Genomic DNA, 18,417 nt, shown 5'->3' with positions numbered 1-18,417 from the left:
GCACCTGCCCTATGAGCCTAAAAAGGCCCAGGAGGACTTTAACAGACACCAGAGATTATGTAAGTAAGCATTAATGTTTTAAGCTAATGACAAGTACTGCATATCTCTAAAATATAAAAAAAAGATGCAGAACTTGTCATATAATAAAATAATTCCATAATCACATCACAACAATCATAATGAGCATCATCATCACTATTATTATTAGTCATGAAGTTTTAATCAGACCACAGCATCAAATTTCACTTTCACAAGGAGAATCTGAAGAATTCCCTCTTCAACAAGTAGCAAAAACTGAAGCAAAAAAAGCTGGCAATGAATAAATGTCACCAAGGACCTCCAACACTCACAAAATGGAAATAAAAAATGTTAAGAGGTAAAAATGACGGGAGTCCCAATTATTGGTAAATTTAGTGTCGATTTCCCTTAATATTCAAATAAGGAAAACAACAAGCCTGGCTTTTCAAAAATATTATCCAATTTGATGTGCACTGAAAATAAACTTATGAAAATTAACTTTACCACAACTATCTTACTGCATGACTAAGATACAAATAACATGGCATTTATATCAGAATGAAGTGAATATAAACTAAACTTTCAGATTTGCTAAAGTGATGGCTTTGGATATCATATGAATAATGCCAATAAGGTAAATTATTAAAGGTCTGTTGATTCATAAGGTTGTCAAAAACCCATTGTTTTAATATACTTGTCAACTAAAGCAATGCTGGTCTCTCCAGCAACTAACTGATTAATATTAATAACCTTCAAGCTACTTCCATTATGTATGAATCATGAAAATGTGTAATATAGCAATCAGCTTTTCTGTGTTCTTTAATAAATTACTGGTATATACCAATACAGTACTTGAATCAACATTTTAAAAATGAGACATAAACCTTTAATCTTGAAAAACCAACTGAAAATATGAGTTTTCCACTTACAAATAAGACAGAGTGAAGACCCTGACAGTAAGAAATTCCTTTAGCACTGGAAACTCAGAAGACAACCATCAACCACAGCTAGTTTTCATTGTTGCTGCTGCTCCAATGCAGCACTCTAATTGGTGTATCCAGGATTTACTCCCTCCTTACACAACCCAAAAGCATTAATTTGTGCTATGAACTCATGAAGCTTAACTAATTTCACTCTCAATGATGCATTTTACATAAGTGATCAACAAGCAATGCTTTTGACCTCCAATATACTTATCAAAGGAACTGAAGATGCTGTTTATAAAATATTACAAAGTAAAATGTGCTACTGATTTTCATACCAAATTATATAACCAAACACAGTTCACATAACTGGTAAAAGACTTTTTCAACTTATTTTTTTTCATAATCTAACAATAAATTATATTTATATCAAAAGTAACATGGATGAATATTTGATTACTTGTAGCTATTATAAGAGATGAAATTCATGATATTCTACTAGTCAAAATTCCAGGTTTAAACCATATGCTGATGAAATACAAGTTAATTTTGGAGGTAAAACATAACTTGCATGATACACGTCATTCTACCTGGGGTAGGAGAGATGCTGGAAGTTTTGACAGTTGTAGTTGTGGTGGTAGAGATAGTAGATGGATCATGTTCTACCACAACTTGTGAGGTAGGATGAGCCTGACCTTCATGACGGGTGGCCACTACTGAAGCCTCGCTTACTTCTTCTTGTGTCACTACAGTATTCAGTGTAACAATACACACAGTAAGCCAACAGAGACACCAAAAGTATAAGTGAAATGTATTAACCCACATAAATGAAAGCTATGAAGATTTTTCCCTGTGTCTGCTGCCATTGACGGTCTTTACTACAAAAATGCAATGTACTTTAATTTTAAAATGACTGAAGGAAGGGAGTTTTGGTAATAATGGAAAAATAAAAGGTTGCAACAATAAAGAAAGGGTAAAAAATTTAACTGATCAAAACTGAAAATTATAGAGAATGTTTGAAAGATACATTATACCAAATTCAGACAGACACTAGAAAAAATGGGCCTCTAAATGGAGGACCCAAATTAAATGACTGTAATTCATACTCAAAGAGACTCTAATCCTAAACTATGAGTGCACTTTCACCATATCAAAAATATACAAAACACATTCATACATATAGTATACAGTACATGAACATACAAAAGCATAACTATTCATATAGCTGTGCATCCATACATAAAAATACAATAGTACTTTCAGACTTGTACTCCTGTCTTCAAAGAGAACTCTAAGAATATAATCTACCGATATCCTTACAATAAGGTCAAGTATCTGTCAAAGTTATATCTAATTAAATTCAGATACTTTAAGCATAATAAACAAAGTTAAGTATGACTGGGAGGAGTGCATTCAATTCATGCATTAGGGGAAAGCTAAATAATAATTTATGTACTTTTTTAGCATGCAAATATTTGGAAAGCCTCTAATTTGAAGATATGTTTTATAGTCTGTGTATTTTAGTGTTGATCTGTAATATTTCACAGGACATACATACATGAACATTTAATGTATAAAAAAGTACCCATCACCACATTAACTATATCACAGTGCACATTCAAAATATGATACCTATTGAATCTATCTTCGTCTCTGCCTCACTGATACATACCTGCAGCATTTATGACTAGTAATCGAACAAAATTTTTTCATTTGGTATTATCATTTGGTGTTACTATTGAACTATAAAATATTCTGTTAATGAGATCTGATTTCCCTTTTTTAAATTTGTGTTGCAAGGAAGAGGCAAAGATTAATAATGCTAAAGTATCTAGTTAAACTGCATTCTTTTAGCTACACAACTAGTATATATTTTAGAAACCTGAAGAATGGTCTCTAAGATATTCTTTGGGATTCAGGATGCTTTGGTATTGGAAATCTATGAACAATGCTCCATTTTGACTACTAAGTGACTATAGTGAAAATCATTGGCACAACAGGCATGGGGTAAACATTCCTACCTAAATTTTAAGTTACTTATATACGTTCTTAACCCAAATAGCCTCTTGACGTGCACACTAACATTTACCTTCTGGTTCCTCTGTTTTTCTCTTCTCCTTGAATTTCTCCTCCAGTTTCTCATCTAGTCTTCCTAACTCCTCCCCTAGTCTTTGCAAAATATCTGATTTATCCTCTTCAGCTGTCATGCCATCAACTACTTTAGCAGTTCTTTTTTCTATTACAATATGCTCCTGAACAGCACCGTCGTCTGAAGTAACAAAGGATCTTCTCTCTGTAGTAGTGGTGGTGCTGATTGTGCCATCTGGGCCCTCAATTACTTTAGTTGTGGTTACTGTTTTATCTTCTGGCATTTTAGAGGGAGGTAGAGCTTCAGGGGCTTTTTCATCTAATCTAAGCTTAGATTCCTGTAATTTATCAACAACTTCAACATGTTTCTCTATGTCTACTATTGGCTTTTCTTCAACTTTCTCTTCTAAAACTCTTTCTTCAACTTTTTCTGCCATCTGCTCCTTCATTTTTTCAGTAGGTTCTACTACAGCAGGTGCTTTTTCCTCTATTACATCTTTTTTGACTTCAGCAATAACAGCTTCTTTCTTAGACTGGACATCTGGTTGTTCAACAATGGTTGTAGCTTCAATAACAGTGGGTTCATCTTTCATGACTTTTGTTACTTTATCCTCAGCAACAATTTTTTCCTCCCCAGCATACTTCTTCTCTTCACTCTCGTAAGTTGGAGACATGTCAGCTGCCCGCTGCTCTCGACTGGTCTTCTCTGAAGATTGGCAGGAGCAATACATAATAAATATGCTGATGGACCTCTCATTCTTTACTACAATGTCATTTCAATTTCAAAGAGATTACCCTAACAGACATTGTCATTCTAAAGTGATTATCCAAACAGGTTATCTTTACACTTAGGAAGTACAGCAGTTTAAGTCTAGTTAAGACTTTAATAACTCTTAAAACTGAAATGCTCTAAAGAAGGGGGACAAACTTTTAAAAATAAAATACTCGCCAATTTTTATTTGATACCTAAGCCTTCACCTGCCAATGTTCAAGATAACATTTTGTCCAGAGTACTATGATCTGTATAAAAATACTTCTGATTTGGTATTGTACTAATGATAACATATTTTAAGCATATAAATTATGTAGTGTTACTTAGTAAATCTAATCTGGTACATTATAAAATGGTTGGATACATAATTTATGAAGAAATTATTGGTTCCTCAATACATATCACAAAGGAATAATAACAATGAGGAGAGAAACTTAACAAATTCCATATAACATTAGTAATATTGAAATCTGCTGTTGTTTTATTTTTATCAAATAAAATGATGACAAGTTCAATTGCAATGAAAAAAATGAAGTATTCATTACAGCTGCAGAGGTAACAGTTGTTGAAAAATGCTTCTCTTATTCATAGACTGTGTTTAAGATCCCTCACTAAGTCATAGGCTATGTTTTACATGCCTTACACATTAATATGACCAAAACTTACAAGATTGCAAATATTAGTCACACAAATCACTTAAATCTTAACTGATCAAGTAACAAAAGAACCCACATGTATGCATGACACTTCAAACTATTCCTATTACATAATTCTTAATGTTTGAAAATTTATAAAAGTATATGCTAAATCTTTTTTGCCTTCTTTGCATTCCTTTTACTAACCGCAACTTCAATCGGTGTTATGAATTATCATGAATCATTCAAACTGTTTATTTATCTGAAGGTAATGTTCATGTTTATTTCCATTTATCATTAGTACAAGTACCCTCTTCATTAAGATGTATAGTAAATATACAAGTTATTAAGACTTTTCAAACTATTCCCTATTTACTAGCAATAATACTCTTCCATGAGCCATTCTATTTTCTATCTTGGCACTGCTTTGTTACTTGACCATGTCATGGTCTATAACATGACTCCTGATTGCAAATAAATTTACATTAAAAACAATATAGTCTATACACTCCTTGAAACTTAAAATGCAACCTAAACCTTTATATGATGTTTGCACTAACCTCATAAAGTGTTACATATCAAAGTTAAATGACATTTCATAACATACTGTTAATTACCCCTCCCACTTATAAAATTTATAATTTGATGACTATCCTTAAAAGTATGTCAATGTTAGAATGCAATCATTAAGACTCATGTAACTGCTTAAGTGAAGCTTCTTATTTCTGAACGACAATCAGTACTGTATTTATGAAAAAGCAACATTTACTCACAGCCAGTAGAATTATAACTTCCATTAACATATTCAACATCCTCATAAGCATGGTTGATTTTATATATTCTGCATATCAAACACCTCAGAAAACAAAAGTTGCCTATCACAGGGTTTCAGATAAAGAGTATTGTTGTTGTTATTAGTAGTTATCATTCTTGACTTTCATCACCATAACATATATCAGGTACATTGTATGGTGATAAAAACTTTGTTCTCTCATTTTAATGATTTATGGCCTTCTACACCAAAATTTCATTTGGATAAAAGAGACATAACTAAATTACTGAAAATTCATTAAACTTTAAAATCTGTCTATTACTTCCCTCTGTCATCACTATTTTTGCAACTCATTTCCTTCTTTTTTACCTGTATATCAAATACTAAAAACGCTGCATGAACACGTCTACTGAAACAGAGTCTGGTTAAACTTACACGTTTCCAATTCTTCACAGTGTTTACAGGGTAAGATTTCCATAAAAAGTTGCTTAAGTTTTGTCCCATTAAATACAAAAATAGCTTTTCATACAAACCCATTAGTTACATAACTGACTTTTATGGTCTTTTGAATGTTTCCAGACAATGCAAACTTTTGTCCAAAGAACAGATAATGTAATATAAACATTTAAACCATTTGCATAAATGTCACTGAAGCCCCTAGCTGTCATCACTCATAAGTCCTAACTGCCCTGTGTTTGGGTCTTTACTATAAAACTTGGTGGTAAAGAAAAACCAATGAAAGTTTCACCTTTGCAACAAGTGACTGTCCAATAAACCATGCAGCTCACTGACCTATCTTGAAGATGTATAAGCAGCAACAAGATCCAGTAACAAAGACTGTATGAGGGATTTTAAGAATTCTGTTGAAACTCCTTAAAACAATATATGAGTTCCAGTTGGGAGGTTTGAGAAACTGATGAGGAACCTCCTTGAAATGTTGTATAAGCCTTCTCAAGTCCACTGAAGAACCTACATCCACTCCACAAATTAAGAAACTTAATGTCTGGGCAGCCCTACAGCCTTGGACAACAAAAATTGGCAACTTCTTACACCTCCTGAGAAATAGACATTGACAATTAAACGAAAAGTAGCAGTGAACAGACTGAAGCCTTGTTGACGTACCCAATTTCACTCTATTTGGAAGCAACTGGACACTGAAGCTCTAGAAGACATGTTGATTACTCTAGCTGCTTCCTATGAAAATCCTCTCTCTGAGTTTTTAGTGTACACTGAACCTATAGGCTGTTATGAGGCTTGTCTCTAAAACTGAAGGAGATAATCTCCACATCCTGTTATCTGTTGATCAAACTAAAGGTGCCTTGGAGTTTGTATCCACTCCAAAGTACAGTATGTGGCTTTCATTATTGGAACTAGATCCGATGCACCCCAGCTGAGCTGAAGCTGCAACCACTGGCATACCTGAATTAAAAGGTGGAGGTAATGAATGAGACCTGCTGCCAGTGCTGCAATAATCATCCGATAGTCAAGATGACACCGATGCCTTGTCCCAGTCCTTTGGGCCTATGCTGCCACTGGTGCCAAGGTATGAGAGAAAAGTCTGAGAGCAGTTGCTAGTCCAAAACATAGTCTTGAATTGGTATACCTTCCCTGACCACACACTCACCCAAGGTATCTCCTTGAAGTTAGGTTAGGTGAACTGGTCAAGAGATGTAATAAATCCTCTTTCCTGATAGACACTGCACCAAGGTCTCAAATTTCCATCCCAACAGAAGTCTGTTGCTTCAGATTATTCAGAAGGCTTAGGTTGAAGAGTCTGCGCTATATGGAAACATCAGATCTAAGAGAAGACTGTAGAAGCTTGATGACTTAGTTGGGTTTTGAATGTACACAGTCTATAGGCTGTGATAGGGAAGGGCCTTGTCTCCAGAAAGGAAGAGGATCACTAAGCCTGACGACTTTCAGTAGCTAATGCTCCTCTTCTACATCTTTTCACAATGTCCAGAATTTCTGGAGACAGTTTCCCATCTGAGGAATACTTTTATATAAGACTGAGAAGCATACAGTATTGTATGATCTTTGACCTCCACAAGCAGAGGACTTCATTATAAGATGACCACTTTTCCTGGACAGAAAGAGGGACCACTCCCTTCTTGCTGAAGTCGTTATGGTAGGAGTGGTAGGATATGATAGTCTGGTCAGAGTACTTAGTGTCTAGGTTTTCTGCCCCTGTGATAAGTTGACTGATTAGATTGTTGATTTCTCCTCCCTTGATTTTACAGCCTCTTGAAGGATAAAGCACTACTAAAGATGACTGACCTAGTTGGTATGGAGGTCAGCTTTTCCATGAGTTCCAAACCAAGTCTTCAGGAAACAAGAATGGGTCCAGCCCATTGGAAACCCTCAGGTCTCTATTGCTGGAAAGAAACAGCACCCACCATCTTTATGATGTTCGGCAAGAAATAAAGGATCCTCTTAATATGAACCATAGCATAATGACCAAGAGAAAGTATCATACTCTTAGTCTTATGTCCTCTAACAAATGGGTGTCTTCTAAAAATAGCCAATTAACAGCTCCAACATCCTTCTGTACCAATTAGCAATGGCCAAGAATTCAAGAGGTCATTTGGAAATATTTGCCCTTGATGGCAGAGAGTATAATCCTTACCTGGAGAAAGAAGGTGGATGAATGCCTGTGAAGAGCAACCCTGTACCCAGTAGAATTTCTGTAGGTGTGATCTAAAAAGAAAAAGAGAATCAGCACAGCCAAAGTCTTGTCACAGCCATCCATCCTCATTCTGAATTTAGACATAATAGCCACCTTAGTATTCGACCAGGGTAAATCATAAGCACAAATGCCAAGATCATCTCAGGTTAGTTCAATCCTGGTCTCTGCTGCAGACAGCATCTTATGCTTTCCTTGCTGTTAAAACGTGAGGAAAGTGAAGACTCAATCTGAACTTTGGCAAAAACTTGTTTCATGTTGAATAGTTATAGCTGAATCAGCCTCAACCTCATCCAACAGTTACAAAAGATTGACAGTCCTCAGATGAATAGAACCTTGCTTTCTTTCCAGGAGTGGCTGGGGTCTCAGTAGTCACAGGTTGATTAGAAGGCTTGCTATCTTGGGTAACAGGGTTCATCCTAATCCTTGGTGAAAGGGGATGAGATCATTTGACTTGATCTGGTTGTCATGGTGCCACAGAAATCCCATGGAGGGGAGACAGTGGGGCTTGATCTTCTCCATGAAAAATAGACAAAGAATGAAGTAGGGAGCCAAGAAGAGTCCTCTTACAACCATAAATCAAATTAATTTTGCTATATTACAAGTCCAAAGAGAAGCATTAAACTCTGCCCTCTTTTTGTGGGAACTCTAATTAAGACAATGTCTTAGCTAAAAAGAAATAATCTACAGCTGCAGGTCATTATCCAGAGTTCCATTCTAAAAGAAATACCAGAGTCTTTTGAACAGGATCCATGCTGTCATGGTTAGAGGGAGTCCTCAAGTTGGAGGACTCCAACTAACAATTAAACTGGATAGAACTGCCACTACCCATGTTATTCTCAGATGAACAAGCATGGTTGCAGTCATCATAACAATAACAATCATGGCCTAGGCCCTGGTCACTATCGTAACTTTGGGTGATATCAAAACTGTGATTACTAACACAGCTAGCATATGAAGTGGAGGCTTCTGTTGATGTGAGCAATCACTGTCAAAGCATGTGCAATCCGTGCAAGGGTTGACAACAGAAGTAGCAGCCACATCTGAAGAGGAAGCCAAAGGAGAAGTAAGCCATTGCTTAAACATTCCTTTTCCTGGCTGGTCATGAACTCCTGAGTAGCGATCTTGGTCAAACTGTCTAAAGAAGAATGCTGCTCTCTGGAAGTAACAGAATATCCTCATATCAAGTCTGATCAGGAAGACTTTGCTGTCTTGACAGAGGAGAAGTATCAACAAGTATGTTAATGAGCTGTTCAAGTGTCCTGAATATATACAAAACATACAAACCTTCATGTTAAAAGCAATTCCTGCATCTATGGTGGAAAGTCTGAACTGGCAACAGGTACAGGATCACGTGGGTGAGCGGGCAATGGAGAAGTTGAAAAAGCAGTTAGTGACCAATAAGTAGGAAAGCTGGGTGGGTTGGAGGCTTGGTTGGGAGGGATGGCTGGGACAGCCAACACAGGGAAAACCAACACTTGGTTGGATGACTAATACAATGCCTAAAGATGGTCAGTCCTTATGATCCCAGAAGAGAGGACTTCTATAGATCTGAAAACAGACCAAATTTTGAGTGGCTGGTTAAGTAAACAAGTCTAATTACAAAACTTCAAAAGATTACTTTGTAAAATAAAAAAAATAATTAATAGATATCCAAAAGAAACAATTAGACTTGTCGAATAAGCACAGAATATGGAACACTAGCCAAAAGATTCTAAATACCATACTAAGAACGCAAGTCATTAATTCTAGCGAAACTAAACAGACCATGTAACACTAGAAAAATATGACAAAATAAAAATAAATCATAAAATGCCCAAACAAGAAATGTAAAGCACTAATCACAATAGCCCTAACTAGCACATCACTTCGTAAGCTAGTTAGTATGAAACACAAGGCAAATAATTTGAAAAACTAAAATACCCTTTCAACTTTGGCAGTTACTAATCAAAGTGAAAAGAAAACTGAAAAATAATTTCACACACTTATCAAACACTTACCCATGATACCAAAGAAGCCTGCACTACCAGATATGTGAAGGATTGCAGTATTGTAACTGAATTAAGCAACTAGATAAAAAAAATGTGAATCACTAAAGGATTAATAAAAATGAATCACATGAAGCAAAAGGAGAGGAAAATGTAAAAATAATGATGAAAAGGCAATCCATACAAAAATATGGTGAGTTATGATTAGTGGAGGCTTTAGGTTGCCTTGTGCCCGGCAATACTAAATCTTCTGTCCTTTGGACAAAAGTTTGTAGTTTCCTGGCCAATCAAAGATCACAAATATAGGCTATATAAGTTTTATGGCATCTGATGAAAAACTGGGTCTCTGTGTCTTAATTAATTTGGTTATGTCTGGTTTAGGCAATTATGATTGAGTCATATAGGGCAACCAAGTAAACTATCTTGTATTTTGATAATAAATGTGTCAGCCATGGCAGCAAAGATAACTTCATTGTAAAGAACACCTATTTTACTTACAGAAATGTTACAATGATCAAGAAATAAGGTACACTAGATTTTTTGATAGCGTATCTTCTTGTTCAAAAAGAGTCTTGAAATTGTTTGGATCACTTTTTCTTTAATTATTTTATTTCCTTGATGACATATTTATAATATACTGTTCTTTGCCCCTGATAGTGTATACAGTACAAACAAAACTGAACACTGCAAGAAATAACATGTTAATATTGTTTTATGCTGTTTGTAATCATCTGTGAACTTTTATAACTAGAAGACATTTTGTTTCTAGGTCAGTCAGTGTGGATTTTCTTCCATTCTAGGCTCTCATTGGGCTAGCCATTAGGATATGTTTCAGTTTTCAGCTGTCATCTGACAGCTAAAAACTGAAACAAAAGTTGGACAGTTTGGTAGAAAGAAGTCCAAGTGAACAAATGGAAAGCAACAAATATAAAGGAATGTTAGGTTAGAATAGGTTAGGTATGTATCTAAGGGGCAAAGGGACACTACAATAGTGTAGGTCAGTGTGGGCAGTGACCCCCTGAAAGACCCCATATATTCCCACTTTGTATGGAAATATTAAATAAAATCATACAGATAATAAGGATAATTTCTTTTCCCTATTCTGAAAAAATAAGAGCAATAACTGTTAATATATTTATGGTGTATACTAAAATACCAATAGATGCACTGAATTTACCAAAATGACAATTCTGTAGAATCAGTCACTGACAACCAAACGTGTAATGTCAAAATCAAGAAACAATAACTGGCTTGAATCTGAAAGGCTAATGTGATATAAAGACTAAAACTGCTAGCTGGATATAACTAGTTTAAAACAGGACAAAACTGAAAATTAGTGTTGACAGGAAAGAAGATTCTCTTGATATATTACTACTAGTACTATAAAGCAGTCATGAAAATACAGTAACAATATCCAAATGTTAATGGAAGATGACTAATGGCTGTATAAAAAAATGCCTTTTTTTAAAAGGTAAAAAGAATTTAGTACCAACATTTTATTATTCACATTGCTGTATAAACAGTTTTCATGAGTATATTGGGAACCTTCACAATCGTGAAACTTGAATTTCTAAAATTATTTAGGAATTCTGTTCATTTAGATATATTGCATCATGCATATTATCATAACTTTCTTTTAAATACTAAAAGTTTTAAGCTAAGTAATGTAAAGTTTTACATTTTGCAATTTAAAACTTCATCAACTACAGTATCTTAGTCCACAAAACTAAACAGGTTTGTAAAACCCTACAATAATGATGAAGTAATGTACACATCAGATAAAATCCTTTTACAACTGATTCCTACAGCATACTTTTAACAAAATATTAAAATTTAAAAACACCTTAAGACACATCAGACTTTATCATTCCTTACTACAATAAATGACATCATGAAGCAGAGGAACAATGTTTCTAGATTACGTAATTTTTTAAGAAAACAAAAGGAGTAAATTTTAATTTTCAACAATTTGGATATTACACGTACATAAAGATAAACTTCAAATGATACGCCTTAATATGTATCTTCATATACTCATAATTCCATTGCCTACTCTAAACATTCTTTTGAGCTACAAGCCTTCAAGAATATTCCCTCTTGAATGCGTCAGTTAAGCAGGCTCCTATACACCAATCTGTGACTATGTTACACCAACAGTCAGGAAATTTACAATAATTTGCAGTATATTTATCTTCCTGTTTGGTAAAAATAACTACTGATGTTGGAAACTAATTCAAATGCACTTAGGTACGGTATTTTTAAAAGAGGTGGCATATGTCCTTTGCGTACCCTTATATTGTGTAAAAAGAGACTGAGTAATCTACCAGGTGAAAAAAACTGTTCAAGATAGCCCAAAACCAGTACTTGTGACAAAAATTAGTGACCATTAAAGAAAACTGCAAGGGTAGGTGGAAAATACACAACAAAACTGAAGTGAATAAAGCAGAAGTTAGATTTTGAATTTGACAAAAATAAATTGACTAGGGAATAGCTCACACATCAAAATACTGATGAGGCTTAAATTAATTAAACCAGAAGTTAAGAATAAGCTTTAAAGCAAGTTATTAAAAGATATGCACCATTTGTCATATAGGTGCTCAGCACTCCATAACAAACCACTCTTTAACCATCAATCCATTTCAAGGTATAATATTCCTAAATCCTAATTTACATACTACTTATTATCTAAAGTCGCCTATCATTGAGATTCTTTCTTTGCTGTAAACTATACACCATTCTTGAACAGCATTCATAAAACCAAAGTCTGCAAGTCTGATACTAATAATCTGATGCAAAATGAAAATTACAGTATAATTAAAACCATTAACTCCTCCTTACTCAGAAAATATAAAATACCATAAAGACTGGGGTTATATTTTTAAAAATTTGCCACCATATTTAGTAAATCAAAATAGGAAGACTATGAAAAGCATGCACCAAATAAAAACCATTCGTTTCATAAACCACAACACTGCAGACACTACAGTAAAACTACACGCAAAGTCTGAAATTCCTACTCAAGAAGACAAATATACAATACACTGGAGACCACACGTCAACTTTATCATAAATACTATGCAAGTTAATTGAAAACAAAGTATGACAGAAAGAGAGCAAAACTGAAAAACCTGCAACTAGCATAACATTTGGCTTGATTACTAACTTAGAACTCTCATAACATTCACATTTCTTCTGAATTATCGATTATTAACAACACTTGCACCATAAACTTATACAGATTTACTCAGTATTCCAAGCAAAACTAAAATTTACTTTTGATGACTAAATGATGACTAACTTCACTGACCAAATATTTTGACAAAATGGATTCATGTCAATAGCTGCAAAGCATATGTCATCTTCACCCTACTTTTATAATCCTACACCACAGAGATTATTCATAAAACTTGTAACTAGCCTAACCAAGGGTCGACCAAACCATTTTATGTAATATTAGGAATGATTTTCTTCAGGGGAAAAATTGTCGTTAATTTCCTTTTCAATTTTTCTTGCTTAACTGACGTTTCACCTCTAAAAACAAGGATAAATAATTTTGCTTACTTCATAATCAACTTCATCACCGTCTTGAATTTATTTAAACTATTAAAGTGTTTCTTCAAGTCCCTAGTTATATGGATTCCCATTGCATATAGCACTTTCCATTTAAATGTAATTCTTTTTTCATCAACATACACTGAATATGAAAATAAATTACACAGCAAACATTAACTCAAATCTCAACCAATGACATGACTATTACTATATATGCCCAAACCACCTGTGCTGTGTTCTACAACTGTAGAGTATATAAAGGAAAGCAAGACAAAAAACAAAACCACTAAAATAACAGAGAGGTGAGGCTGCAACCAAACTTTGTGATTAATAAAATAACTAGAGCTGTTTGCAATTAAATTAAATATCCAATGCATCATGGAACCCCCTCTGCAGTAATGCCAATAAAACAAACAAAACAAATAATTATCTGGGGTTTATCAACCCAAGCTCATCCAGGGGTTAGGGTTCAGGAGCTGGCAGTTTAGGAGGTGCCACAACTTGGGTCATCAGCTAAGAGATATTTTATTTCTTAATATAGTGAATCACTAGCCTATATTTCATGATTTTATTTTCTAATCTCTCTGCGTCAGCTTACTTCAAATAAAAACCAGTTAGGGCCCTTCCTAAATCATTCACTATATAAAAAGCAATGCAGGCTGAATAATAATGAAAATGAAACCAACTGTAATACTAAGGGGAACTACAATGACAAAGAAATAAATATAAAGATAAAAAATAACAAGTACTGTACTACAATGAGGAGAAGGATACTCATGAACACTGCCCACTGCTCATAAATGTCTAACAGCGTGAGGGGACAAAGTCTGTTTGTGTGGTCTATCTAAAGTACTCTAATTTGTACTGGCACTTAATTCAATTATAGATATGTAATATATATAACAGAAATACTACCCTACAACCAGGAATGTAATAGAAAAAAACTTATAACTTAAAACTACAAATGTTTGGGAAAGAAATCCTTATGTAAATTCATAGTTACCCTGATAAGTTCTTTGGTTCTCTTCTTCCTCTTCAGCACTTTCTGCTTCCTGTTAAAAACAAAGAAATAATATTTTTACTTCATATACTGTAGAGTTGTTCATTATGAAAAGTCATGCTCATGGACTGTGTGCAAAGCCATGGTCAAAGACTGCATACACATTAATGCCTATGTACTGTATATCTAAAAACTGAAAATAAGTAGCAAAAAACTTGCTTAAATTAAAGCTATACAGTAGTTTCAACATACCTGGAACAGCTACATTTAATGAATTTTGGAATTAAAATCTTATATAAAAAAAAAGTTCTAAATCTACCTATAAATTTATAAATAAAACTTGTGTAAAGCAACACAAGTTCTCAGCTGGGTCAATCCTTGTAGCCCTCTTTTTATACCAGCGCAAAGAGATGAGCTATAAAACAGGTTTTGACATAGGAAAAACCTGTTTTTGATAGTTGCTGTTGAGTCCTCAAGGAATTACCTTCCATGGCCTACCAGAGCTCCATGGTGACCAAAATAATATCAAAGAATTCTCTTCTAGTTGGTCTTTTTGGCCAGGTATTGTGTCATAATGATTAACATTATAACACGTGATGGAGTCAATAATGGACTCAAAGATAGGAGGGCACTTACCCTTATCTTCAGCGAAGCTCAACCCAGTTTTTCCAACATCAAAGAACCTGCAAGAAAGAAATGACTATTGAGCATGCACGTCCGCCCTCTTGTTTACAACCGGGCCGGTAAAGACCAGGGAGCCATTACTCTCTGTTGGTCAATGCAGGATGATCCCTTGCCTATATCCCATGCCTTTTTGTTAGGGAAGTGGGAGTGTTTTGAGGACTCAACACCGACTACCAAAAATAGGTTTTTCCTACATCAAAACCTGCTTTGTTTCGTCCTCAAGGAGCTTTACAAAGAAACTGACAGGGGACAAAAATGGCTTAAGCTCTCAATTTTTAATCCCAACACCCCAAAGGAAAAGAAATTTCTCATCTGAGGTCAAGCCACAAATTTCAAGTCCCATTCTTTATTCCAAATACTCTTCAGGTTTTGGTTCAAGGAACAAGAAACTATACACAAACTTATGTTTTAGGATGTAGTTCTACAGTGGCTTACCTTAGCATGCTGGGTTTGGTTTCAGTACTGTTACTCTTCTCCCAGCGTTAGTTAGCATACTCACTGTCAATAAGACCCCTGGTTTTCTGTTGTAGCACCTAGGGGTTTGAACTAACGGGGCCACCTACTGATACACAGTGTAGTCGCATTTGTTCAAGCACGTGGCAATATATTTTTTTTCCCTGGTGACCACCCTGTACATTGGGAGACTTCTTCGAAAGAAACATTTCTGAGGAAGGCAGATGATGTACAGTAAACAGCCCCAGTATTCGCAGGGGATGTGTACCACAGCCCCCGCCGAATAGCTAGAACCCACGAATACTTAGAACCCTTCTAAAAACATTTAGAACTGCCTATTTTGATGGTTCAAACAAAAAAAAATAAAAATGCTTATACAGATATTATCCTACTCACGATGGGGTTAGGTTACAAAAAACCCATCGTTTGTTGGAAAAAACATATCTCAATATAGCCTAGCCTACACTACGGTATTTGGTACCATGTATACATATATGGTAGCCTAGCCTACACAATAAAGTATACTCTACATACATGGTATAGTAATCATTAATATCAGCTAATTCTGGAGATTCATGCAGTGAACTTATGATAATTCAATACAAAGAGAAATTGAATAACAAACAAGAATTAGCTTTGCCTAACACTAAGGTATATCGTATACATATACGGTAGCATAGGCTATATTATACTGTACTCTATATTCACATATCGTATTATACAAACAACATTATGAATATGCATCTTTTCCATGGGTCTTTTAAAATGTTATGCCTTAATTCACTGTATCCAATAATACTCTATATATTCTTATATTGCTTTTGTATTACAAATTGTGATCATAGCAATCAATGTTTTGGTTTGGGAATCGTTTATGCGGTGTTTATTTTGCTGTGTTTAACTCAGTTCAGAGTGCTTTTCTTCCTTCTAGTTAGTGTAAATGAATCTCTAGATACTTTATTTATATGGGTCAAGGTTATTTTTCGTTATACTGTACAAAGTGTTTTTAAGTCAAAATATAACTTAAAGACATCCCGTTATGAAATCAATTTAGCTATTTTTTTTGTTAATAGATGATGTTGGCCGTCTGGGGACGTTTGTTTTGTGTAAAAAAATCAAGAATCTGTTTGCTATTTTCACTTGATTTCATCATAATACGAGCTTTACATATTTATCATTTATCAGCATAAAAACAGCAGTAATAAGTTCTTTCATGACCAGTAGTTTTGATTAAAATACTTTCTCTCAAATTTTCATTACGGTTGAGTTTCATCCATGTTGCCTTTGCACGACAATTTATAGTCATTAGCAGCCTGAACATTGTTTTCTCAGCTTCAGCTACTACTTGCAGCATAAATTTAGCAGTAAATTTCCTTGCCAATCTTTTATCCATACTGAATAAAGATATAATATAAAAATATATCAGTCCTATTCTACTTAACATCATTTGTACTATAACCTAAGGTAATTGTGTATTACTGTACGATGGTTGAAATACAAGCAAAAGGGCTGTTGTTATCTGATTTGGTGATAAACAAAACAACAGTTTCTCTGTCAGTTGTTTATGGCTGTATGCACCTATGCAAGAGTATAACGTTACTAACAATACTTTTATCATTCTCTGTTACTTTTTTAACTAAAAGATGGGATAAAGTGTTGGAGGAAAAGAAGCTGGTCTATTGTAATTGGTCTCTCTCGCTACCTGATTGTATGCTGCTGCCTGCGCCCGCGTGAAATTTAAAAATATTTTCTAAATACTGTCATATTGATATTAATTGCTTATCATAAAAAGTGCATTTAGTCATGAAAATAAGATGAAAATATAGTAATTAGTGAATATTTCTCAGTGAAAAATACTGTGAATTGGTAGATTTTCTGAAAATAATGTGTATATATGTTCCACAGAGAAATCCGCAAATAGGTGAGTCCGCGAATCGTTTATTGTACTTACTTTCTTTATATCATGTGACCTAGGAAAGGAGCGTCGATTTGCCTTTTTAATGAGAGAAACTAAAATCATTCTCAGCCCTTGTAGGGAGAATGGGTAGTTTGTGCTAGGGTGTATGAAAATAGGACTCTCTGGGACGTTTGCCATGACTTCTAGGTAAACCTTAAGTGCTTGAACATGGCATAATGTCTTGTCTACTAAATTGAGTTTTCTTATAATAATAGGAGATTTCCTTCTTAAAGGATCCTCATTCTTGGCCAGGAATGATGGCCCGGGGGACAATAATACTTGAGGCCAGCTGTTTGTGTGATGTATTGTCCCTGTCTAAGAGAGCCAAGTTCATAACACGAGCTCCTGACGCTAATGCAATCAGGTAGATCACCTTTTGTAGCTTGTGTGCTGTGGTTGTATTGGGTCTGCTGAACTGAGGGGTTGATAGAAGTCTACGGACCTTGTTCAGGGACCAAGTACAGTAATTAGAAGCCTTTCAGGAGCGGGCCTTTGTAGAGCAAAAGACTGCAGAAGGGAAGTGGCAACTTCTATACTGGAGTCAATCCCAAATCCATAAAGCTAGGGTTTCGTTAATGCTGCTTCGTATGCCATGATTGTTGTAACCACTAAGCGTTTGTCTTCAAAAAGGTATTAAAACGTGTTTCTATAGAAATCTCAACTGGGCTCTCAGTATGGATATAATCTAACCATATCTCCCATACCGACTGGTATTGCCAGATAGATGATGTCCATAATTTTTGCACTAGGTTCCCAGCAAAGTTGGGTGAGTAACTGTCACAATAGATATTTAAAAAATCCATACAAGAAGGCCTTGGCTCAGAAAGGATGATGCGTAAATGACTTTCCCTCCCACTGTCTGGGATAGAACAGTGGACGGTAGTGGAATTGA

At 34.8% G+C, this 18,417-nt stretch overlaps 1 protein-coding gene across 50 annotated transcripts in view; it reads right to left on the bottom strand.

Annotated features, from left to right (window-relative positions):
* LOC136827934 (ankyrin-2-like) overlaps window positions 1-18,417 on the bottom strand; it is a 790,256-nt gene that overhangs the window by 122,487 nt on the left and 649,352 nt on the right. For 46 of the 50 annotated variants that reach the window (XM_067085443.1, XM_067085453.1, XM_067085409.1 and 43 more), the window contains 3 exons: window positions 14,435-14,483; window positions 3,031-3,735; window positions 1,532-1,687 (listed from right to left, as the gene is read on the bottom strand). In XM_067085443.1, the coding sequence (XP_066941544.1) occupies window positions 1,532-1,687; window positions 3,031-3,735; window positions 14,435-14,483 (910 nt within the window). The remainder of the gene's footprint in view (window positions 1-1,531; window positions 1,688-3,030; window positions 3,736-14,434; window positions 14,484-18,417) is intronic. The other 4 variants (XM_067085419.1, XM_067085420.1, XM_067085422.1 and 1 more) reach the window with 2 other exon arrangements.

This window comes from Macrobrachium rosenbergii, chromosome 42 (assembly GCF_040412425.1).
Source record: "Macrobrachium rosenbergii isolate ZJJX-2024 chromosome 42, ASM4041242v1, whole genome shotgun sequence".
In the NCBI taxonomy this organism is placed as follows: Eukaryota; Metazoa; Arthropoda; class Malacostraca; order Decapoda; family Palaemonidae; genus Macrobrachium; species Macrobrachium rosenbergii.
This window is presented reverse-complemented; position numbering and strand designations above follow the sequence as displayed.